Source organism: Equus caballus, chromosome X, assembly GCF_041296265.1.
Source record: "Equus caballus isolate H_3958 breed thoroughbred chromosome X, TB-T2T, whole genome shotgun sequence".
NCBI lineage: Eukaryota > Metazoa > Chordata > Mammalia > Perissodactyla > Equidae > Equus > Equus caballus.
Genome location: NC_091715.1, coordinates 70,491,127 through 70,517,165, shown reverse-complemented (window position 1 = coordinate 70,517,165; position 26,039 = coordinate 70,491,127). Strand labels below are relative to the sequence as shown.

At 38.2% G+C, this 26,039-nt stretch overlaps 1 protein-coding gene across 4 annotated transcripts; it reads left to right on the top strand.

The window, feature by feature from the left end:
• Nucleotides 1-289: 289 nt before the first annotated feature.
• Nucleotides 290-25,873, top strand: RLIM (ring finger protein, LIM domain interacting). 4 transcript variants are annotated; one of them, XM_014728981.3, is made up of 5 exons: nucleotides 290-633; nucleotides 2,463-2,526; nucleotides 16,357-16,549; nucleotides 17,492-17,575; nucleotides 18,892-25,873. In XM_014728981.3, exons 3-5 carry the CDS (start codon nucleotides 16,381-16,383, stop codon nucleotides 20,487-20,489), a joined length of 1,851 nt encoding a protein of 616 aa, XP_014584467.1. In that variant the 5' UTR covers nucleotides 290-633; nucleotides 2,463-2,526; nucleotides 16,357-16,380; the 3' UTR covers nucleotides 20,490-25,873.
• The last annotated feature ends 166 nt before the right edge of the window (nucleotides 25,874-26,039 follow it).

Below are 26,039 nucleotides of genomic sequence, written 5' to 3'. Positions count from 1 at the left end.
GCGCTTGACATACAGTTGGCGCTTAATAAATATAGGTTGAATAAAAGGTAGGATGCTGTATGAATTGGTCTGGATTACTTGTGTGACTGGATGTCAGGTTAGAGCAATATCGCATTTCTCACTCTCTAAAAGAGGCTTCAAGCAGGCAGACAGTGACGTCCTTCACTTTCAAAATGGGAAAGCTAAGGTTCCCACAATTCTCAGAACGCGAATTTCTCGCCACAATTCAAAATGGCGAAGGAGGGTGGGGCCTGTCACATGGTGGGCGTCCCAGCAGCTTTCCTTTTCCAGACCGCCGCCCGCCTGACGCGTCGTCGGCTGTCCCCCTCCTCCTCCCGCCGAGCCTTTTCGAGGAATCGCCTGGGATTGGCTAATAGGCTGGGAGTGGGGCTGCGGGGCCGGGACGCGGCATCATCACTTCCTGTTGTGGGCAGTCGTTTCCTGTCGCTGCTTGGTAACAATGGGGAAGATAATGGCTGCCTGAGCAACGTCTCCGAGCAGGCGCTGGGCTAGAGGCGGGTCTCAACCAGCGACTCATCGGAGGCGGGCTTGAAAGTGGCAGCAGGGGAGGCGTGCAGGAGCCCAGGCGGCGGCGGCCGAACCGACCGAGTCGGATCCCGACACTAAAACCGAGTAAGTGAAGCCTTGGGAATCCTCTGAGAAATGGATGGAGAGCGAGAGGAAGACAGCGGAGCCACGGCTGCCGCGTTCTCTCAAAATGGCCCGAGTGGCGCGTCGTGGCGGAGGCTCAGCGCCGCCTCCGGACCCGAGGCGCCGGTTGCTGCGGGGGACTCCGTGGCGTAGTCGCCGCTGCCATTTTAGTTGGGTGTATAGTCGACAGGCTCTTTGAAGAAGGGGAAGGAGGTGGGTAGTACTTCCTTTCCGTGGCCGCGCGAGCCGCAGCTGGGGCCCTCCAGAGCCTTAAGAATTTGGGGGAGGCGATTTTCGAGTCTTGGCCTCAGGCGTGAGAATCTTTGATCGTCTCAGGTTTTTCTCCCCGTTCTCTGGAGGCTTCCCTCGTTCCCCTGCTTTTACATGGCGGGCTTGGGTTTGGGAAAAGAGGGAAGAAAATCAGGCTGCTCTAAGTTAGATGCTAGGAACTCTTGGGCCTTTAGATTTCCCAGGATTTGCAAAACCCCATTTTCAGCCCTTCTGCAGGGCACTATCAATTAGGCGCCCCCTGGGGCCACGATGACATCTTCCCTGAGGATCTGAGGCAAATGTGGTTTACTCCCTTGCTTGAATAACCCTGGCGTATCCTTTGCCAGATATCACTGCAAGGACCCCCCCCCCCTCCCCCAGCAAAAGGGAGGGAAAAGCCGTTGCATGTTTGTTGTTTTTCTTGGGTAAGGATGGGAATTGGGCCAAATGATTTTCAAGTTAATTTCCGTTCAATCGGCCAACGACCCAACCCTTCCCCCCTCAGAAAAAAAGCCTAAGGGTCTCCGCTTCTGCGGGCGGTACCTGCCACGTACGCCGTAGCTTTAGTAACTAGTATTAACCGGTTGGGCTTCTGCTTCCTGAATACTCAGTCCCTTTTTCCCTTATGCTGATTAATTTCAAGATGGAGGAGACAGCCACGTTCCTTCCCTAGACAGTTTCACCATACTTATTCCACAGGTTAGTCCGGGAATCTGAGGCCTAGCAGGCTTGTTATTTAGGTCATTCTTTAGTTTTGGGGCAAGAGGAAGCGTTTATATCAGGTTGTCATCTACCATTTGCAAAGCCCCACAATAATTTTTTTCTGGAAATAAGGAGCCCGCATTTCCTGAATCAGAATTAACTGCGGTGGCTTTGGATGATTGAAGGGAGGAAGAAATAAACGTACTACTACTAATCATTTCTTTGACTCTTTGTAACTAAAGACAAAATAACTACTCATCACCTCATCAGATATATTCTGTCCGTCCTGGGTGACTTGAGAGCAGGCGGGCTCAGTTATAGCCCCCCCAACATCAGTTTTCTGAATTGTAAAAATAAAGTACCCAGGAAGACCAATCTAAACACTTCTTAAAATACGATTTTAGGACACTTCTCTTACTGAAAAATGTTTCATTCTTTAGCCTAAGATGTCCTGATGATCTTTCATAAATTAAGCTCCTGCCTTAGGCCAATGTAATGTGCCAAATAAGTCCTTAAAAGAAACTATCAGAATCTGAAAATAATTACTGGTTGGATAAAGAAAAGCCTATTTTAAGCAGGCTTATGTTAAAAAGTAGATTGGCTCTCAGCCTTTAAAGGAAATCTTACATCTAACATCTAAGATTCCTGGTTCCCTTTGACCTTCTCAATCTCCCCGAACATCCTGATACAATATTGAATTAGGTTGGGTTATGGGGTGTGTGTGTGTGTGTGTGTGTAACTAAAATATATAGGATGTGTATTTTTGTAGGATGTGTTTGTTTCAAAGAAAATGTCTATCTTATAAAAGAGAAAGAATAATGGATTCTTTTTTTTTCTAGAGCAGAGAGTGAAGAAAACTAAAATCCAGTTTATTGTATTACAATACTATGTCATAACAGTCAGGTAATTTATTTTTTGTTGCGTCTCCTGATGATTTATGTGTAGAATGCATGTTTAAAAATATTTATTCGTTTTGCAGGCCCTATAATTGGATGGGCTTATTTGATATATGTTAGTTGGTATTGGGCAATCTTCCTGATGAGAATGGGTATTTTTCACTGGCAGTTTAAACAGTAGTGTTTCTGAACAGCTGGAACTCACTAGTTCTTTATCTGTGAATTTTCCTCTTTTAAAATAATGTCTGAAGTTTACCAGTACCTGTATAAAACAGAACAAGATAGAAATTTGCTGCCTTAAATCATTTTGGAATGGGATGGGTATAAATAAACAGCTGTTAAATGTTCATTGAATAACTGAGTGAAATATCAGTAGAATATCTTACAGGAATATAGTCTTAGATTTTTTTGTGTGGTGTTTGATTTTTTTCCTTCAAGATCCAATCAATCATAATTGATATATAACTCTAATTGATATTCACTCCTTTCCTCATCATCATCATTGTTAAGGTAACCACATAATTCACTGCCCTAGCCGGGATGCTTTTAAGAGCAAAAGGGACCGTATTAATAATTATGCGTGGAGAATAGGTACACACCTGGATTGTCCCAGGCAAAGTGGGATGGGTAGTTAGCCTAAATTGGTAACTAACTTGTATTGAATGCTTATGTGCTGGATCCTGTGCTTCACATGCCTGCTCTTGTAATCCTCACAGCAAAGCTTCATGAAGATGTTAACTCTCTTACAGAGAAAGGGTTGAGTAGTTTGTCCTCAATTAAATAGCTAATAAGTGGTAGAGCCCCCATTTTAACCCAGGTCTGTCTGATGCTGAAGTCACTACACTTTTATGCCTCTAGACTTAATTGCTCTCCTGTTAGATCGGAAATGCAAAGAAAATGAAAGATGGAGTTAAAAAATCTATAGGTTTTGTTGCATCAGAAACTTTTGTTAACTTAAAGGAAAGCTGCTTTATGAAGCAGGTGAGACTTCTTTAGCAATTACCCCCCTCCCCTTTTTTTGTCTGTCATGGTTCCTTCTTCAGCTGTTACTGGTTGTGATATAATTTGATAAACTTAATTTAAAATCAGAAATGCTTTTGAGAAATAGCTTAATAATGAAATGATATCTAGAAATGTTAGGCTGGTGGGATATATTCTTTGAGGTCAGTGACCATGTAGTGAGGCCTTAAATAATCCAAGTCAATTGGAGCGTCTGCATTTATGGAATTATAATATGTCTACTACTTTTTCCACAGCCCTAGTGGATTGTGATAGAGCAAATCACTCACCAGCATCCTCTTCCCTTGATGTACCATAGAGTGGATAACGAATTAGAAAGTGAAAAGTCCTCTGTCAAACGCAGACCAATGAGGTGCTAGAATTTGGGGCCACTGCCTAGGGCTGGGACAGGTTTTTCTTTTGTAAGTCCGGTTCCTTAACATTTCTTTGTAACACGAAGCTTTCCAAAACCTTATGGCCCATTGATTTAAAAAAATATCCAGTTTATATAATCCCTTGACATTTTGATAACCAGTTTAAGAAAGCAGTAATACTTCTGTGTCTGGTTTTTTCCATCGTTTTTTTCTCAACCTTGAACATGGAAGTTTCCCAGATAATCAAGCAGTTCAGTTTTTCTTTCGTCAATTGAGGTATTTTTTAGACATAGAAGTCTTGGCAATTTTGAAGAATTTGAGAATGTATTTATGAACTTGTGATTTTGCTCCTGAAATACTTAGTTTATATTTTTCGTTGTAGATTTTCTCATATTTTAGTGCTCCAATCCGCGATTTTTAATTTCGTTAGTCATAACAGCATCTACATATGTGTGAGACAGATATCTGTAGACAGTGCATGGTAATTATGTAGATTCATGGACCTCTTGAAATAATTTCAGAAGTATAGGTTCTGTTTAATTTTTTAACCTGTGTTTAATGATATTTGTGTTTAATGTTTTTAATTTTTTCTGGAATGGAAAACAGCTCTTTCCTCTTGCTTTCCACTTGACTGTAGGAAGAAACGAGTTAACTCTTATTGACAATGTTCATTTTTTTGTTGACCAAAGTTCCCATTAGTGTCACTTACATCTAAGGTAACCATATAATTTATCCAAACTTGGACACTTTTGAGAGTTAAAAAGGGCCATATTAGTAATTACTACAGGACAACAGGTGTAGACTACTACTCTTCTGGGCAAAGTGGGGATATATGGTCACTTCTGTCATCATTTCTATGTAGGAACACTCGTTCAGAAAGCACCGTTGTCAGCATGTTTGATTCTGTAACACAAAATTGTTTTCCTCAAATAATAGAACAGTCATTAGTATAGATAATATTTTCTTTTTTGGTCAAGTGATTTTAATTTTAGAAATTGGCTTCACTCTTTTATAAAAAGTTAATTTTTGATGGAAAACTTATGTCCTTAAAAATAGTGCTTTATTTACTGATTAACACCAGAATTGCCAGTAATCAGTGATTTTACATTAATAACTTTTTTTTTAAATAGACATATGAACCTTTTGGGTTTCTGAGTCGTTTTTTGACTACTTGGGAATAATGAGAAGCAAGTTAGAATTGAGTTCGTGTGGATAAGACCAAATTCTAATTTAGTGGCGTGGCCTGATAATAAAAGAACATGAAATGGGTAATCGAAGATTAAATTCACTGTCTGAAGTACTTGAGTGAGCCCCATCGACAGTGGTTTCCTTTTTTCATTAACTTGATCCTGTGAATTGGCAGCATTTGTCTTGGTCTCTGTCCTTTGATTGTTGACGTTCTTATTACTCTTTCAATTTAACTGTTTCAGAGGGTGTAGTCGTCAGAATTGTTTGTGAGCTGCAAGTCAGTAGACTTCCTGCCAAGAGATAAGACACATGAGGGACCTTTCTGAATCCTTTTGGTTTTTTTTCTGCTATCTTTTTCAAGTGGTAAAGATAGAAGAATATAAGCAAGGCTGCGCTACCATTGCGATGCAGATAATATTCGATAACCTTGTACTGCTTATAGTGGTATCAGCAGCGGTGGAGGCCTTGGTAGCATGCTCTGACAGCCCAGTATTGGAAATAATCAACAATTTGCGTGATGAGAGATATCATGCAGTAAATAAAGGTAGTGGAACATCAGCCTTGCCCTGTTTTTTTAAAGAGGAATACTTTACATTTCTTTGCAAAAAGAAAGATGGGCACAAAATGGGGGAGACAGGTGCATGGGTGAAATGGCAGTGGGAAAAGCACAGCTTCTAAATTTATATCCTAGTTATTCCTGTTGTTTCATAAGTTTTATTTTTCTGACTTAGTACTGTAATGTGACCTGGGTTATATGTTATTCATAGTCACAGATTTATAGAACTGGAAGGTACCTTGTAGATAGTTTGATCCGATACTCTACTATTGATGGAGATCCTGAGGCATAAGAGCTTGGATGAATTGGCCAAATTTACATAGCTAGATAATGTTACAGCCAACACTAGAACCCCCACTATCTCCTATTTTTTCCTTTTCACAGAGCTGAATTCCACCCTGCTGCTCATAGAATAAAAACTATCTGGTAGTTATCAACCTTTTAGTTATCTGTTACAAATGTCATACAACTTTAATTAAACATTTAATATATGAAGAATTCTCAACACTTGATAACTGCATATACAATGGTACTTTACCTCCTGACCTCAAATTCAGCAGTTCTTTGCGATTTGACTTTTTTTAACAGCATTAAATATTTTTCATTTTGGTGATATTACTGAGCTAACATTTTCTTTATTGACAAGAATTGCATGTTATTAATTCTCATCTACTCTATAAGGTTCTTTTTTTTTAAGATTTCATTTTTCATTTTTCTCCCCAAAGCCCACTGATACATAGCTGTGTATTTTTAGTTGTGGGTCCTTCTAGTTGTGGCATGTGGGACTCTGCGTCAGCATGGCCTGATGAGCGGTGCCATGTCTGCACCCAGGATCTGAACTGGCGAAACCCTGGGCCGCCACAGCGGAGCGTGAGAACTTAACCATTCGGCCACGGGGCCGGCCGTCTATGAGGTTCTTAATGATGCTCTGTTGCAAACAGTGATGCTCTTCGTTTTTCAGTATGACACATTTTTATGTTGATACCTATGATTGTTTTTTAATTGGCATTTTCTGCTTCAGAGCACTGTTAAGTTTGGAGCTTGTATGAGCACACGTGAAAGGTGAAAATGCTCAAGAGTCTTTAGTTGTTGGTTATTAGGTTACCTTGATTCCTCACTCCCACCATACCTTTTTGTTTTTAAAAAGTTTATTTCTTCCAAACTTAGTAGACGTGGCTTATTTTTAAATTGATACTCATGCAAACATTTGAATTTCAGAATTTTTTTGTAAAGTGTTGTTTTGTTAACAATATATTTTGGTGCCTTAAGTCTCCTTAATTGGGTACTATGTATGATGCAGTGTGTCCACTGAATATATTACATGTGTGCTTATACTTAGCACCAGGTCTCCTGACCCATTAGTACCAAACAATATGTTTTAAGTGACTTTTTGCCCTAATATCATAACAAGATTACACTTTTTAAAGATTAGTGTACATGTATTAGAATTAAATACTTTTAGCAGTGGTCAGAACCATAGTAATCTGCATAATTTATATTAATATATGATAATGACTATAGGAGAAAAGGAGATCACTAACAATGCTTTAAAATTCTCAAGGCGAGTAAGAATCTGTTTTAAATTTCTTAATTACAGAAATCTCAGGTTTGGTTTTCTTGCTGGCTTTTCCTCCCCAGAATTAAATTTTCCTGACACAGTCACACATTCATTGACCAAACCAGTAGTTTTTGAAACGACTGGGCAAAATTTCTAATTTGGCTGCTTGTTTCCAGAAATGGATTTGGATATATTGGCACACAGTACTCTGAAAGAAATAAGGTTAATAAAATATCTGCTTATCCAAGGGACAACTGTATTTAAAACAAAAATACTAAAAGTTGACTTATTTAAAAATAAGTCCTGCTGGGTTCGTACTGCTTACAAAAGGTGTTTTGTCATTTTGGAAGTTTTCATACCAGGAGAGAACATGGTATGAAAGAGCTCGTAGTGAGGTTAAATACTTCAGGCGTGCCTATTGAAATTGAAGGACTGTATTTTAAAGTCTGTAGTCTTGGTATATATTTGGAGGCAGTTGTCTATTTAGTGAAAAGTTGACTGGATTTGGAATCAAGGGACCTGGGTTTAATTACTGGCTTTTCTCACTTACTAGCCACATGGCCTTTGGGAAATCACTTCCTTTCTCTGTGCTTCTGTTTCTTATCTGTAAAATAGAGGTGGTGATTCCTACTTCATAGGATTGTTGCGAGGATTAAATGAAATATAGGTAAAGGGCTGCATAAATACGGGGTAGTGGGCATTGCTTATAACTGGGAAGAGAGAGATTCAAGTGGTTTAGGAACAGTCGTGGTCTCTTAAGTTGTTTGAGTGGTAAGCATTTCATAGGAATATTTCAATTTAAAAGTGGCTAGTGCTAATCGTGTGCTCAATGCAAAATTTCTGATTTATGCCCATGAATATTATAACTGAGAGTAACATAACTAAATAAATAAATTTCAGAGCCTCTCTTCTATGATGATAGGAGTCCAGGGCTGTATGGAGGTTCTCTTTTCCTCTTACTGGTTAAACTGGAAGTGTACCACAACGTTGTTCACCGTAGAGTAGAATCTAGAGAGCCATTTTGCTAACATAATTCTTCACTAATATTTTCATACCAAAATGGAGCGAGATCTATATTTGATCATGTGGACTCCTGAGCTTTTTGGCATGCTTTACCTTTAAAAGGTTCATTTTCACTTACCAAACAGTAGTGACGTTACATCTACCAGGGGCTGAACTTTAGTTTAGATTTATTATATTTTTTCATTTTATGCCACTTAGGTAGAGAAGGGACTGCTTAAAATGAGACCAAGCTCATTGGGTATGTGTGAGTAAGATTATTTTGCAAAGCATTTGAGGGCATTGCTTACATTCAGAATTTCCTTTTCTTTCAAAATGTAATTACTTCTAGTCCAGGGGACCTCTGCAGGTGTCACAGCCACAGCTCACCCCTTAATGTCTCTGGAGGATAGAGGTGTCTTGCCAGTGCCGAAATCTCTTGACCCCACTCCCAGCCCAGGGGAAATGCAGAATAAGGCAGAAAGAATGGAGGCTTTGGGCAAAAGTAGGGAAGCAAATCAGATTTTTCTCTCTGTGTCCCCTAATCAACTACAAGAAACAAACTGCTTCTTTAATGGACACCTATTCCTTAGCAACAGTATCGTGTATTCTGTTTAATGAAGCCTTGCCAGTTTGGTTGCAATTTTGAAATAAAAAATAAGTGTGTTGCAGGGATGTCATGTGGGGAAAATATTTTCCTTGATTTTCTCTGGCGTGTGTATGCGAGGGTAGGGGGAAAGGAGAACAGCCTGGTATCATGGAAGTAATAGTGATTTGGATTTGTTTACATGTTGCTTTGTGAGTGTGTCTCGTTAAAATTTTGAATTGAAAAATAAAACCAAAATGAAAATCCCTCTTGCATGGAATAAACTATAAGCTCATAAGGCATGTGCTGTTTAGCATTCAATAATCTCTAAAATCACAGTGTTGGGAGGGTTTTGAATAGATGTATAACGTTTTGTCTCTAGTCCCCATCTAGGAAATGATAAAAATTATAAAAGGGCAAGAGTGAATCTTGAAGATTGGTGAACATAGGAAAGAATCATCTATCCCATGTGTATTGGTAGAGTATTCAACCTTATTTTATTTTACTTTTGAAAAACATAAAGGGGAATGGATAAATAGTGGGTTTATAGAGCATGGACAATGTATTGGGAACACTTTGAAGCTCTTTCCATATGTGGAATTTCTCTACCTTAGAAATTCTTTAAAGCTGCTGATATGGTGGCCGCTAAGCCCACGTGGCTTCTGGACACTTGGTATGTTGCTAGTGTAGCTGTGGAATTGAACTTTTAATTTTCTTTAATTTTAAAACTGAAGCAGTGTAAAATATTTTTCCATTAAACACAACTTTGTTGTTCTGGTAGGACTACATTTCACTCTTAACCATTGAAAGCATCCAACTTGAGATGTGCTATAAGGGTGAAATACACACTAAATTTTGGTGACTTACTATTTAAAAAAGTGTAAAACATCTCACTGATTTTTTTATGTTGTTAACATGTTGAAATATTTTGGTTATCTTGGGTAAATAAGATAGATTAATAAAATTAATATTTCAAAAATATAAGACCATGTAAGGCAGGAAGTGCCACTCTAGTGGCACAGACAAATGCTGTGAGCAGAGGTGGATGAAAAAATTGCTAGCTGAGATAGTCAGTAAAAACTTAGGAAGTAAGATTTCATTGAACCTTGAAGAGTGAGTGAAATGGGGAGAGACTGAGAAGGGCCTGAGGAGGGAACAGCATTAGTAGAATTGTGAAGGTAGTAAAAGCACAAGGTGTGTTGGAGGGCGAGGATGAGGCAACATAAGTGGATTGGTCTTGAAAATGTTACAACAAAATTGTGTCACTGAAATATGTAGCTTAATATGACCCTACGCCCGGAATAGAAAACCAAGAGACTTATCCATCCTTCCTGACATGTTGGTCCAAAAGGTCCTTTGAAATCAGTCTGTTCAAACTCCCACGTAATAAGGAATCCCCTTTTTAATATCCAGCCTCTGCTTGAATATTTCTCAAGATGGGTAGTTTGCTTGCTTCAAGAGGCTGGCTACATCTCCACTTTTGGACAATTTTACTCGTTAAACTGTTGCATTAAAAGGAAGAATTGTCTGCTTCACATGTTTCTTCACATTTTGGCCCTTTCACTTGGCCTTCTTCACTTTTGGCCCTGGTTTGACCCTGTAGCCCATATTTAGTCTTGTCTTCAGGCTGGACAGCTCCAGGTGATTCAGTTATTTCTTTTGTGATGTTCCCTGGCTTCTCACCATCTTGTTCACTCTAGATACTTTGTTGTGTTTGAAACACAACAGTGTCCATTTGGTGGTATTTAAAATGTTTAAAAAACTCCACATACAGTCTGAACAGCAGGTTGCAGTGGGACTGTTAATTTGAACACTGGTCTATGAAAGCAACGTGTGATTCTGATAGGTTCCTTAGTAGGCGGGTCGAACAGGCCTTTTTTTTTTTTTTTTTTAAAGATTGGCACCTGAGCTAACAACTGTTGCCAATCTCCTTTTTTTATTCTTCTCCCCAAAGCCCCCCAGTATATAGCTGGATATTCTAGTCGTGAGTGCCTCTGGTTGTGCTATGTGGGACCCCGCCTCAGCATGACCTGACAAGCGGTGCCATGTTTGCTCCCAGGATCTGACCCGGTGAAACCCTGGGCCGCCGAAGGGAAGCACGTGAACTTAACCACTCGGCCACGGGGCTGGCCCCCCAAACAGGCTTTTCATTGAGCTTTTGTTTGCTAAAAACTTGAGGTCTTCTTCATGTGAACTTTCAAGACAGGTTTTTCCCCTACTCTGTACTCCTACTTTGGGTTATTTTAGTTTGATAACCCTTAATAAGGTGTTCAAGGTAGCAAATTTACCATCATTTTTGTTGATTTCAGCTCATCCTCACAGTCCACTGAGAATTCAGAGTATTATTTATCATATACATCTTCATTACTAACTCCCAGCTTTGAGTTGTCTATAGATTTGCTTAGCGTGTCTTTGACATGGTCCTTTTTAAAATTCTAAAGACAGGGCTGTTTGCAAGTTAACATTGCTCCGTAACCTTTGAGGGTGGTGTTTGACAACGGTAAATCTATTCAACTGTATTGTCATCAAGCTCCTTGCTACTCAAGCTGTGATTCTAAGATCAGCGGCATCAGCATCACTTGGAGGCTTATTCAAAATGTAGGCTCTTAGGCCTCACCCCCAACCTGCTGAATCTGGATCTGTATTTTAGCAAGATTTCCAGGTGATTCATTTGTACACTGAAGTTTGAGAAGCACTGCTCTAGGCCACATTTCTTCATAACGATAGGATGAGAAACCTTCTCAGGTTCTGTACAGAAACTAAGATGAACATACAAGCAGTATTATCCTGATGTCCCTATCAAAGAGGTTCTTAACCCTGACTACACTACAGAATTACCCGTGGAATTTTTAAACTATCACTGTCTGGCCAATCCCAGGGAAAGCTCCCCCAGGTGATTGTAATGAGCAAACCAGGGCTGACAACCATACCTATATAAAGCAAATGAGGCTGATTTGGCAGGGAACCCCACTTCTGGTGAACATATTTTCTTCTACATGTATGCAATATATCTGATATTTTCCCCTAGGTTTATTGTCAGATTTTTCTGTGCTATATAGTTTATAGACTTCACTTTTTTTGAAGATTTTTTTTTTTAAGATTGGCACCTGAGCTCTTGCCAGTCTTCTTTTTTTCTTCTTCTTCTTCTATCTTCCCCCCAAAGCCCCCCAGTACACAGTTGTATATTCTAGTTGTAGGTCCTTCTGGCTGTGAGACACTCCCTCAGCATGGCTTGGTGAGCAGTGCTATATCCGTGCCCAGGATCTGAACTGGCAAAACCCTGGGCCACCAAAGCAGAGCGCATGATCTTAACCACTCGGTCATGGGGCCGGCCCTGAAGGTTAGATCATTTTTGAGTCTAGTATTCTTGCATATCTCCTGTTGTCTAGATTTCTCAAAGATTATTATTAGAAGTTTTGCAGTTTTGGCTCTTGATTCTCTCTTTGAGAAGTTTGTTTTTTCCACTATTTGCAGTTGGAAGGTGATTATCCTCCTTGTTGAATAAAATAGAAACAAAATAGAAGTTGAGTGCCTCTACCTTCCATTTTCTGTTAATATGCCAACCCCACACATTCAGTACAAGACCCCTTTCTTGTTTCAGATTCTGTTTTTCAAAGACTTAAAAAAATAATCTTCCCCGTATTTTTGCGAATTTCTATTCCTTATGAGCTTTAACCTCCCTGGTGCTATTCTTAAGACTTTGTGCCATTCTTGTAACAGTCCTTGGTATGTGAGTTTTCTGTTATCTTTGGTTCATGTCCTTAAACGTCAGAGCTTATCAGATGTTTTTGCCTTCCTTGAAAGATTTATATTTTTAAAGGCTGTCAAGCCTACAAAGTTGTATTTTTTGTTTTTTGAGGAAGATTAGCCCTGAGCTAACTACTGCCAGTCCTCTTCTTTTTGCTGAGGAAGCCTGGCCCTGAGCTAACATCTGTACCCTTCTTCCTCTGCTTTATATATGGAATGCCTACCACAGCATGGCTTGCCAAGCAGTGCCATGTCCACACCCGGGATCCGAACCGGCGAACCCCGGGCCGCCGAGAAGCGGAATGTGTGACCTTAACCACTGGGCCACCGGGCCGGCCCCCAAATTATTTTCAGAAATATTTACTGATCCTTCACAAGTAGACTTTGTCTTAACTTTATTAATGTTCATAATGTTAGCTTTATTAGCTTAACTGTTATTATCGTTTAAAATATTAGTCAAATGTTACTAGTGGTTGTCTTTGGTTTGAGGAATTGTGGCCAAAGTTTCTTTTTCCTGTGTGCTTTTCTGTATTTTTTTAAAATTAGCTGCTTGCTATTACTAATACCAAATTGTATTACTTGGCTACATTTGGAAAAATTTGGCTTCCTTTTGTTTGTTTTTTTCATTACTTGGCCCGTGTAACTTTTATGAGTATTTTATTTAAGCTGTCGATTTCTAGTCTTAAAGTTTCAAGTTATTATAAAAACACCATCTTTCAGAAATTTCTCTAGTTTGGTTTTACCAAAGTTAAGGAATCTTGGTTATGAGATTAGGAAACTCTTTCCAGAACTATCGAGGTCTCCTTCCCCTTCCTTGATGTGCTCCTCTTATTTGTTTAAATAATGATGTAAATAAAAGAAAGGAGATCCAGATGTGCCCATGTCTAAACTAACATTTGTTTAGGTTCAGCAGACAGGTAGAGAGGCTTCTTTCTTTTTTATGTCCGAAAGAGGGTATGTTTTTGTTTTTCTCTTTAGTTTTGACTTGTGAACATCCAAATAACTTCACATGTTGTGTGTGGGATTAAATCTTAATACCAATATAGTTTATACCTCTTCCACAAATCAGATTTTCATGTGTTCATGGAATTAACTTTTATTTTGTCAATGCGAACTTAAATAGGGTCCATCTGGGGTTGGAAGGAAAAGAATTAGAGAATGAAATTTTTTGTTTGGAGTCTTCTCTTATTTACTACTATTGTTTTTCGTTAGAATGGTTAATTTGAGAGTATTAGGAAATCTGCCAATATAGTAATTTCCTATGTCTGTACAAGTAATGAATAATAAGTAAGAATTTTTGGCTAGTTTTATGTGCTATCTAGAGCAGGGGTTGGCAAACCTTTTATGTAAAGGCCAAATAGTAAATATTATTTTTGCTTTGCTGATCAAAAAGCAAAATTGGGGATATTATGTACTTATTTATATAAAAAGAGAGAAGCCAAATTTCCACGAAGTTTTTGTTGATAAAACTCAAAATGTAGTAATAATAATTGAGTACAATGTTTGATAATGTAAGTATGCTAATGAGAAGAATGGCATTCTTTTGGGGGGGATAACATTTTGCTTAATTGAGGCTAAGCGTATTTCTTATCAAAACGATTTGCAGATGTTCATCTAGTGTTACTGACTTGAAATGAGATTTTCCATATTTCACCTTTGAAAATGTCTTTTCACACATACGCGTATTGCTGTCTAATCAGTCCACAAGCATATAATTTTAATGAAGCATATTCATACCTTAGAAGACATATAATAAGGGATTCTGTTAGATTCTTCTCTTGATATTTACTTGTTAGCGTACCATTACACTGCAGAGTTATTGCTTCCAGTTGAAGGTTAGGTGGAAGCTCCTCAGTTGAACAGCTAAATGGATTTTGAAATAAGGGAATTTCCTTTGTACTTACGTTGAGTTCTAAAAAATACTTCTGGAACTGTAATTTATGCTCAGAAAATATATCTCCTACAAATTTCTATGGGAATGGAGCTCTCATTTCTTTGATAGCACAAGAAGTGTATAAAGCAACTTGGCATTGTGATTCTCATGTTAGTTGTTGTTGAAATGACTGCTGCAGTGTAAGTTTTGCATATAAGCAGTGTTTTGCCTTGTAATTTTAGGTTGAATTCTTTAAGAGATATGAAGTGTGCAGCAAAAGCTAATTTCCTGATCCATTCATTGTTTGGTAATAGTAATTGAGGGTGGCTCTCATTCAGAAGAAATTTCAGTTTTGCACCTGGGTACAACAATCACAATAAAACTTTACCAATGCTAAGCCATCAAAATGAGCAAGTGGTAGAGCAAATCAGGATATTTAGCTTCTGCTTCTGACAAAAATTCACAGAACTGATGATAGTTAAGTCCACAGTAGTGAAGGTCACCATTGATACTGCTGGTTCAGTAATATGATAGATCAGATATTTTCTGCATACTGCTTGCGGATGAATAATACAATGAGTAACCATAGATTTTAAACACTGTACGTTTTCACAAGCTTTGTAAATGTTCCCGACTAGGTCTTTTTCTACTCAACACACATTTTTACCAGCATTTCAGTTGTAACACATCTTAGCAGATTCCACTTCAGGTTGTGCTGAATTAGAGTTTTCTCAACTTCTTTGAAACTCTTATCACCTATAGTTGTTCCATGCAGACTATTCCTAGAGGCTACTTCTGTAGTTAGTTCAAACTTGAATAATCAACATATGACTCCTTGAATAAACAACAACTGAATAGTCTCAGTTGCATTTGTCAACTCATCAAGAGCCAAGGAAAACCATCAAAATCATTTGCTGCCTTGCTTTTCAATTGATTATTGACATGTCCCGGTATCCTCAACTTTTTGAGCAATAAAGGCTAATAATCTTAAGTTTATTTTCTCTGGACACGTTTCTTTTGCGTCTGCAATCAAACAGTTTAACTAACTCACCATTCATAAACAGCTTTCCTTGCTTAGCTGACAAATGAGCTGTTTGGAAACTTAACTTTGATTGAAGCGTTTTTTATTTTTGTGAAAAAAATATCTTGTGATGAGATATTTTGTTGTGAACTTTCTAATTCTTTGGACTGTAGCTTTCTTGTGAATTGGGAATATTTTGTGAGTGCTTAGTCTGATAATATCGATGTATATTTTATTACTTTAGCACAGTTGTAGTGTCATTGCATAATAAACACAGTCTTTGCCGTCTAGTCTGATAACAATCCATACTCGACTGTGCCTTTAAGGGTGACATTTGAAGTCCACTTTCTCTTCATTTGACATGATGAGTGCACTGGTAATTTGAAAAAATGTCACAGTATGCTTGGCACTTGAAATGCTGTCAAGTTATAATTGCATCACTGCAACTTATAGTGCACAGATCACCGGTGCAAAGCAGTGAGAGTGCCACATCTGATCTCTGTCACAACTACTCAGCTCTGCCACTAAAGCACAAAAGTAGCCATAGATAATGTGTAACTGAGTGTATATGACTGTATTCCAATAAAACTTGATGAACACTGAAATTGGAATTTCATGTAATTTTCACACATCACAAAATAGTCTCTCTTTTTTTTAAAACCCTTTAAAAGTGGAAAACCAATCTTAGATCTCAAGGAGAAAAAAACTAGGCACCAGGGCTAAATTTGGCCCGTGGGCCATAGTTTGCCAACCCCTGACCTAGTCTTTTCCTGTATAACAGTGCTTTTCAGGAGTTTTTCTGTTATGAAATTTTATTCGTTTGAGGTCTTAAAATCCATGTCTCAACCTGCATTCTGGATTTTCACATAATTAAAACTGTTCTGTAGCATACATACTGATTTCTGTTTTCAAAGTTGATCTCCTTTCTCCTTTTAGATAATTTTCCACTTGTTCATCAAGATGGAAAGCTCAGATTCTAACGATAAAGGAAGTGGTGATCAGTCTGCAGCACAGCGCAGAAGTCAGATGGACCGATTGGATCGGGAAGAAGCTTTCTATCAATTTGTAAATAACCTGAGTGAAGAAGATTATAGGCTTATGAGGGATAACAATTTGCTAGGCACCCCAGGTATGCGTTGTGTAGTTTAAGGCTTTATATATGTAAATTGCTGGTCTTCTAAAAATTAACCTGTTTTAAAAATGTTTCTTTAGCCATTATGAAGTATGATTTTACTACAAGGGGTATAGAATGACATTTACTGCTGTGCTTGTTACCTGATTCTGTTCACTCATATTTGGAATTATCCTATATCAGGTTTTTTTAGTTATGAATTATTTTGTGAATTTATAGTGAGCTGAATCGAAAAGAGTGGAACTAAGTGATCTTTTTGTTGTTAGCTTTATTTAACTTACTAGACATGAGTCTGCGTGTGGAAGAGCTATTGGGAACTTTAGTATCTAGGATAGACTTATTCTGTTTTGTCACCTGATTCCCTGAATATGTCCCAATCATAGTCCTCCAGAGCTAGCCTTGGGTAAAATTGTCAGTTATTTAGAACTTTGTTCTAGGTTATTCTCTTTTGCCTGATTAGGTCCATTTGATCCCAGTTAAAAATCGTTATTCCCCTTTCTTCCATATTTCTGTTTAATTCTACTAAGCTTTGAGCGATTGCTTAAATTTTAAAAGGTAAGGTGTCAGTTGGCATGACTCTAATGAGAGGGAGCGCATTTTGAGCCAACAGTACCAGACTTGAATCAGAATGCCTAAGTTGGCATTCTGGTCCTGCCACTTATTAGCACGTAAGTCTCTCATTTAGTTTCAGTTTCCTTTTTTTAAAATGCAGCTAATAATATCTACCTCTCAGAGTTGCGGTTTTAAAGAATGAGATATCGTATGAAAAAGCATTTAGTAAAGTGGAAAGAAACTTGTATAAATGTAAGCTGTAATGTCATGCTCCTGAAGAAGTGAATTTTACCTAGGTTTCTACTCACTCCTTGGTTTTCATCTCGGATGGGTAAGAGTCATTGGTTTTTATTTGTGATTTGGCAAACATTTTTAAACTATTTTCAGGTGAAAGTACTGAGGAAGAGTTGCTGAGAAGACTACAACAAATTAAAGAGGGCCCTCCACCACAAAATTCAGATGAAAATAGAGGTATATTTTGCTTTGGGGAGTGGGTAGAGGATGGAATGGATAAGGAACTTCATAACAGTAAATGTCAGCCAAAGATTACCAGAAATGGCACAAATTAATTTAGTGCTAAGTAACTGCTCATAAAAAGAGAACTGGCATTTTCTTGATATTTGATGAGAATGTCAACATGGTCTTTTCCTGTTTCACCTTTGGTTTGTTTGTGTTAATTAGGACATAGTGAGAAATGGCCTATTTAAATGTGATTTTTTTTTCTTGATTTTCCATCTCCATTGAAATTTCCTCCTACTTAATGAATTATTCCTTCTTTATAAACATGTGAGTTCCTCACCAGCAGAAAGAAATGCTGTATTCTTTAACCTGGTGGTTCTCAACGGGGTATAATTTTGCCCCCTAGGTCACATTGGCAATGTCTGGAGACATTTTTGGCTGTCACAACTGGGGGTTTGCCACTGGCATCTAGTGAGTGGAGATCAGGGATGCTGGTAAACATCCTAACATCCTAAAATGTGCAGCCCCCACAGCAAAGAATTACCTGGCTCAAAATGTTAATAGTGCCACTGTTGAGAAATCCTGCTCTTACCTCACGTCTGGTGTTTCTCTCCCAATGTGGAGTGGGGAATCTGACGCTCTAATCTAAGAGGCTGTGACAACAGTTTGGTTCTTGAACGAGTCATTATATGTACTATGCTAGATTCAGACTATTCATTTGGTTTGATCTCCAGTTTCTTGTTAATTTAAAATCTTGGTAACATGAAGAAGTATTCAAATACTTTTAAACCTGTAAACTTTGTTTACATTTTTGCAGTTGGCTTTAGCAGTCTTATATTTTAAAACATCGTGTATAATCAAAGGCATTTAAGTCAAGAGACTAGAAGAAATGTTGTAGACTAATGAAAATTTGACAGAAATGTAATTTGAACTAAAATACTAGCCTTGTACCTTAATTGGTGTTTACCTTGTTTGCTTACATTAGTGTTTTGACAGTGGGCTGAGAAAATGTCGTCTTGTGACAGTCCACAGTCGTACGCTAGTCTTCTGTATATGATAAAGTACTGGAAATAGACTTCCTCCAGATTCCCTTTAAAAAAATTCTCTAAATTTCTCTAAGATGAGCTTGCTCTTTCACAGTGAAGTTGAAACTTTCCTGCCTTCACTTGCAAATTTATGCAGTATAGTTAAAAAAATCCATAAATGTGAAATCTATTGAGTCCTTGTTAATTTTTTCTAGTACAAAGTTTCAGAGCACTACTATGTGATTGTCCTAATTTTAGTAGTTCCTTTTTCTTCCTCTCCCCTCCCTTTTTTTTTTAAAACAGGTGGAGACTCTTCAGATGATGTGTCTAATGGTGACTCTATAATAGACTGGCTTAACTCTGTCAGACAAACTGGAAATACAACAAGAAGTGGGCAAAGAGGAAACCAATCTTGGAGGGCAGTGAGCCGGACTAATCCAAACAGTGGTGATTTCAGATTCAGTTTAGAGATCAATGTTAACCGTAATAATGGGAGCCAAAATCCAGAGAACGAAAATGAGCCATCTGCAAGGCGTTCTAGTGGAGAAAATATGGACAACAACAGCCAAAGGCAAGTAGAAAATGCACAATCTGAATCAGCACCTGCAAGGCCATCTAGATCAGAACGAAATTCAACTGAAGCATTAACAGAAGTAGCACCTACCAGAGGTCAGAGAAGGGCGAGAAGCAGGAGCCCAGACCATCGGAGAACCCGAGCGAGAGCTGAAAGAAGTAGGTCACCTCTCCATCCAATGAGTGAAATTCCACGAAGATCTCATCATAGTATCTCATCTCAGACTTTTGAGCATCCTTTGGTAAATGAGACTGAGGGAAGTTCTAGAACCCGGCACCATGTGACATTGAGACAGCAAATAAGTGGACCTGACTTGCTAAGTAGAGGTCTTTTTGCAGCTTCTGGAACAAGAAATGCCTCACAAGGAACGGGTTCCTCAGACACAGCTGGCAGTGGTGAATCTACAGGATCAGGACAGAGACCTCCAACCATAGTCCTTGATCTTCAAGTAAGAAGAGTTCGTCCTGGAGAATATCGGCAGAGAGATAGCATAGCTAGCAGAACTCGGTCAAGATCTCAGACGCCGAACAACACCGTCACTTATGAAAGTGAACGAGGAGGTTTTAGGCGTACGTTTTCACGCTCTGAGCGGGCAGGCGTGAGAACCTATGTCAGTACCATCAGAATTCCGATTCGTAGAATCTTAAATACTGGTTTAAGTGAGACTACATCTGTTGCAATTCAGACCATGTTAAGGCAGATAATGACGGGTTTTGGTGAGTTAAGCTACTTTATGTACAGTGATAGTGATTCAGAGCCTGGTGGCTCAGTCTCAAGTCGAAATATGGAAAGGGCAGAGTCACGGAACGGAAGAGGGGGTTCTGGTGGTGGTAGCAGTTCTGGTTCCAGTTCCAGTTCCAATTCTAGTTCCAGTTCCAGTCCTAGTTCCAGTTCCAGTGGTGAAAGTTCAGAGACTAGCTCAGAGGTGTTTGAAGGCAGTAATGAAGGAAGCTCATCATCAGGCTCAGCAGGTGCCAGGCGAGAGGGTCGACACAGGGCCCCAGTAACATTTGATGAAAGTGGCTCTTTGCCCTTCCTTAGTCTGGCTCAGTTTTTCCTCTTAAATGAGGATGATGATGACCAACCTAGAGGACTCACCAAAGAACAGATTGACAACTTGGCAATGAGAAGTTTTGGTGAAAACGATGCATTAAAAACCTGTAGTGTTTGCATTACAGAATATACGGAAGGAAACAAACTTCGTAAGCTCCCTTGCTCCCATGAGTACCATGTCCACTGCATCGATCGGTGGCTATCCGAGAATTCTACTTGTCCTATTTGTCGCAGAGCAGTCTTAGCTTCTGGTAACAGAGAAAGCGTTGTGTAATTAAGGTCTGAACTCTCAGCTATGTAGCTGATATAGTGATGGGCAAACAGGAATCACTTGCTTTATGTCCACTTTTTGAGTGGTGCTTAAATGTAAAGTAGCAACCTGAGTTGAGTCATTGCTTTCTGAATGAATCACTGTCCTTTCTCCAATTTCTGTTCCAGAATAAAAGGAAATATTTCAAAAGCAATGTTTTAGGACATAAAAATCTGATTTTAGTACCAGTAATTGATATTACTGATAAGTTATCATATACACTTGTCAGTTTCTCCTTTGTTATCTTAAAAGATCTGCCTTAGCGATGGCTCTTATCTGTTTCATGTTGATCTTTAAAGTTTCCCACGCTGTAGGAGAGACGGGCGAAGGAAATTCCCAGTTTAGACTAAGTTACAGTACATATTTCTGAAGTGATTGCTTAAAGCTCTACCATTCCCAGTTATTAGTTGGCACAAATTCAGCTTCATGCTGAATATCATTCGTTCACCTTTCAGACGAGGTGATATTGGACATGTCAGTGTAAATAACACTAAGGTTAGGATCTTCTAAGTGTATAACTGTCTCCTAAGCCCATCACTGTGGCACACTGTAGAGTGAGCTTATAGTTTAATTGAGATATTTATCTTGTGGAAATATTAAAAAAAAAAAAGCCTATGCTTGTGTAAGTGAAAAAATCACATTCATTTGTTTAAAAATGTAAAGCTATTTTGTAGAGGCTCAGTACTTTTCCAATGCACTGTTGTATTAATGCATTAAAAATTGTAAAGTACCATGCTTAGAAATGAAAAACTGCTTTTTGTGAGCCAACATAGTAAAAAACACACCAAACAAAGTACAAAGCTGCTTTTGTAAGTGTGTAGGTGTCAAGAGCAGAACATATCTATAATATTTAATGTATGTGAACAGCTACTGTGACGTGCAAAAGAAAGGACAGAGTGCAGAACTGAACTGCAGTGAAGACCAACGGGAATTGTGTATTTTAACTTGGATTTAGGCAGGAAATGAAAGATGGAGGAGTAAAGAAAACTGCTCTGAAGAATTTAAACTTTCCGCGAAGACAGTGATCATCCAGACATGAACTGGTTTCGTACGATGAGATCCTTGACACGGTGTTCTACTTGAGCAGATGAGGTAGATTGGCAAATCTGGCAGAGCTTTGGTTTAAGAAAAACAAACCACTACTACCTAGCACAAGTTACATCAAGTGATGTTTTTACAAGTCTGCTCCTCAAAAAAAAAAGGCAGAGGAAAGAGACTATAAACCACTTCTAGCATAAGAATTGAGGTTGGTACAGATGTGTGTACTAATAGGAAAGTCTCGAATTTGCATTGTTTTCGAGATTAGTCATTTAAGGTACCAGTGCACACTTGTTAATATTTCATTACTATCTCTCTAACACAAACCTAACATCTCACATTTAAAGATCAGTTGAAAAATTAAGGGTTTTTTGTCCTTTGTTGAACGTGAGTTGTGTTGGGTTATTTGAGATTCAAATTGTAAGTGTGTTGCCCATATTTGAAGATGAGACTGCTGGCTCACGATCTATGGGACATGCACTTTATGTTGTTTCCTTAGTAGTAAGAATAGGTTTGTGAAGAACCCCAGTACCCTCGCCCAGTTTGTCTTTTGAGGCCGGTTGGGGTTAGGATTAGTCTGACTGTGGGGGACTGTTTATTTTCCTGGGAAAAGCTAATGGGCCCAAAGAGGAATTGAACACATCTTTGGCCTTTAACGAAGTGAGCTAACTACCCAGGCATAGTCAGATCCTCTACAAAATGAACAAGTCTGCTTTAGGAATTATCTGGCTACCTTAACTGTTATCAACTTAGCTGTAAAGATTATTTCAAAGCTCATTCTTTCATGTTTTCCTCTGGCTTTCAATCCTACCTAAGTATCAAGGAAATTAACTTGTAAATATGGTAGTTGTTTACTAAGGATATGTACTGCTCTTGCAAGGAAATAATGTCCAAACAAAGCTTCACTTATTTTTTTTTTAATATAAGCAAATTTTACTGTTTATGGCGCTTATGTAATACATTTTATCTTTTTAAAAAATTGTCCATGTAAAAGTCAGAATTCCCTTTATATTTGTGAGCCTCCTTGTCTCCTTTACTAAGGGTATAATCTACAGTTTTCAGATCTGCAGGGTAGTCCTGATTGGCTAAAAACAAACCCATTTTCCTCTTGGTATAAAATGTCCCTATTATAGGGGTGTTCATTTTAAATAGTTTAAAAACAACTGCAGCACGTTCTAAGCATAAAAGAAAGTTATTGACAACGAATACCTTCCTAACCTCCCAAGATGTATTACTCATTTGTGAAGTATTAAAGAGGTAACTCATGCAGAATGCTGATTATGAATGTAGATATTGAAGCTATTCATAAACACTGGAAATAGAATTTTAAGTTTTTAGCCTTTAGTAGAATGCACATATTGGACATGTGCATGTGGACACCTTTTTCAATTGCACTCATTAATTACCATTGGATTATGTAGAATGGGTTCACATATTTTCGTGGAATTTGCTACTTAATTTTTTTGTATTTTGCAAGGTCCATGACTGATATATACTTACTAGTGTTGTGGACATTGAAGACAAGGTCATTTCTAGGTGTCAGATGTACGATGGAGAACAAAAACCATTTTTCCCACCAGCATCCAAACACTTGTTCCCTTGAGGGAGCATTTTCTTGCAAAAGACTTTACATTTCATTTTGTATCTTTGCACTTTTTTTTCTTATTACAGAAAGGTTCTGTCTTGAAGACCTAGTTTGAACTTCATGCAGTAATAGGAACAATAAAAAACAATGTTGGGAGATTACATTGTTCAAAGCATAGGGGAAAGTACTAAAACGGAATTTCCTTGAATATTTCAGATATTTAAAAAAACTTACTTACTAGTCTGAAACGTTTGAGGCGGTATGTTGTTTAACTCCAAGCAGCTGACTAGATTGAGATTTATTAGTACTAAAAACAAAATTGAAGAAGTTAGATTTAAAGTTTGCAGACTTTATCTGTAGCAACACTAGAAGATGAGCCATGTTGTTAATTTGGAATATTTGCTCTAAAAACAACACATTAGTTATACCTCAGTGGTGGTAATGGTTAATGGAGGTGGGAATTGAGAAAAGTGTTCACATTAGTGTTGGAGTGTAGGTAATGATCAATTGTACAGTTAACAGTAACAACAACAAACATTTAGCACCAGGATTATATATATAATCTCTTAAAAACATGGTCATTGGAGTTCATCCAAACTTTAAGATTAGGAAACTGGTTGGCTATAATAGTTACCTCAAGTAATTTTTTTTTTCCCTGGGAAAACATGTCCTTTCCGTGCCAAGTATTCGCTCTTAGTGTTAGTGTCACAAATTATATCTATGAAGGGTTATCACTTAATGTGCTTTGTATTTAACCACCTGCCCTCTAGATGTCCACAACATGAAATGGGTCAAGCATCAGCCATGACTTTCACTCAGTTCCCAAAATACCCATGTGATAGGGAGGTGAATGTTGCAAAATGCCTCTTAAAAGGCCATTTCTACAGCTTGGTAGAATACAGTGGCACCTTGTGGTGGTTGTTGATACTTTTAAACATGGAGGATATTTTTATCCCCCTCGCCCCTTTTTTCTGTTCTTTTGTGAACAAAAAATATTTGTAATCTGCCTTATTTGAATTTTTAAGTTTTATCTTACTGGTTTCCCTGTTAAATGTATTACCAATATTAAGTACATAGAAGCCACATTTGCAGGGCACTTTTATTCTTTTCTTGTCTTATAAGACTATGCTGATTGCTACTTTTTAAAGTATTCTGTACCTTAGTAATACAAGAGATTGATAAGGCACATGTTAAAGTGTCAGGCATTTTTTCCCCCAAGCATAGTATAATTATTCAGTATGTCTAATAATTCAGTAACAGTGTTGTAATTCATTAGCTAGTAAATTGTGTGCTTCTAAAAAACAATTTGAAACTGTAAGTCAATATAACATGCTTCATTTGGGAAGTTAAAGTGCAAGGTCTGGGGAACTAGTACTTCACTTATTTTTAAATCAGATTTTTAATAAGCAACTAAGAAACAGCTATGGGTTCAGTACCTGCCTTTTAAAAATTTTTGCATTCTGAAATTGAGTTCATAACTGGAACGTTTCTAAAATGTTATGTAATATTCCCAACAAGTGAGTAATCTCACTTGATTTAAGTAACTCCATTTTGTATCTAAAATACAGCGTGGAATAGAGGTATTGGAACTCCCAAGGGATAACAACAGTTTGTATCAGTTTTATGATTATTTTCATGTCTATATGGGTATTTTAATTCAAATTGGAAGGAAATAGGCACACCCTCCAACACTCAAATAAAATTACAGTTAAATATCTGTTGATTAGGATTTGTTCACTAAAGACTCACAAGCTGCTTTATGGTCACTTGGATTGAGTTTTAGATATCTTGAAGACATTCAGTGAAAGTGAACCCCATCATACCACTGTGCCTAGTTATTTCAGGGTTCCTCTTATCAGTTCGTCATCTTGCAGATTTATTCCAATACCAAGGTATGGTTGAACCAGCTGTCCAGCCTTAACTCTGTTTAGTGCCCCTCTGCTAACATTCTTTTAACTGATTGATTTGTATGTGTTTTAACTGTCTGGTCTTTGGGTTTTACTTCTTGATAGCTCCATTTGTCCCTGGTGCTGCTTTGAAAGATGTAGGGCCATGTGATTAGGTATCAAGTTGAGTAGGTACGCAATTGGCCTGGTTATGTATCTGTGCCTGTTTTATCTTCTCCAAGGAAGAGAGCTACTTTGGTCTAGGTGTTTACTTGGATTCATATAAAGAACTGGGCAGCGATCTTGGAAAGCCTTCTGAAGCCTATGAGAACCTGAAGGGATTTGGAGGGGGAACGGTAACAAAGGCTGCCTTGATGTCTTTGAACATGAAGCACAGAAATGTATGTTCTGTAAAGGCTACCGTGATTGTTATACCAGGGCTTCCTGACCTCTGGGAGAGACTTTCAAAAAAGCGGAAAGGAGCACAAAGTGAAGTGAATTTGGTTGGCTTGCTTTATCTGGTTTCTCATTTTCTTTCTATTTAAACCTGAACATAACACCCATCTCCAATATCTGTCTGGCAGACTCCTGGTTGGGAAGCCCTGTATTAAATTTTGAGAATGTACCCAGTTTCCTTTTTTTTGTACAGTGCTTTACACCTGCTAAAAATTAACTTGTTTAATGCAAAACAAGACCTTGAAAGGTCAGTCATATTAAAGCTGGTTTGATTATTAATAGTTATCTTTTAGGAAGAAGCTTTTTCCCTATGTAAGATGTCATACTGCAGATTTAAAATATAGACTATCAATAAAATGCATGAAGTGATCATTTGTGCTTGATCATCTCTCCTTGGGTTTTTCTTTAATAGGGGAAATCTGATAAAGGTTCTGTTGCTTCAAACCGATGTCAAATAGACTTGATTTTTAGAATCAAGTGGAATTACAGTGCCACCTTGATTCTGATTCCCCTCACTGCTGTGAGTGTGGGCAGGTACTGGTTTATGAG

Coding starts and splice junctions, on each gene's coding strand:
- RLIM (XM_014728981.3), top strand. CDS start 16,381: ATGGAAAGCTCAGATTCTAACGATAAAGGAAGTGGTGATCAGTCTGCA. Junction 16,550..17,491: donor CAATTTGCTAGGCACCCCAG/GTATGCGTTGTG, acceptor AACTATTTTCAG/GTGAAAGTACTGAGGAAGAG. Junction 17,576..18,891: donor AAATTCAGATGAAAATAGAG/GTATATTTTGCT, acceptor TTTTTAAAACAG/GTGGAGACTCTTCAGATGAT.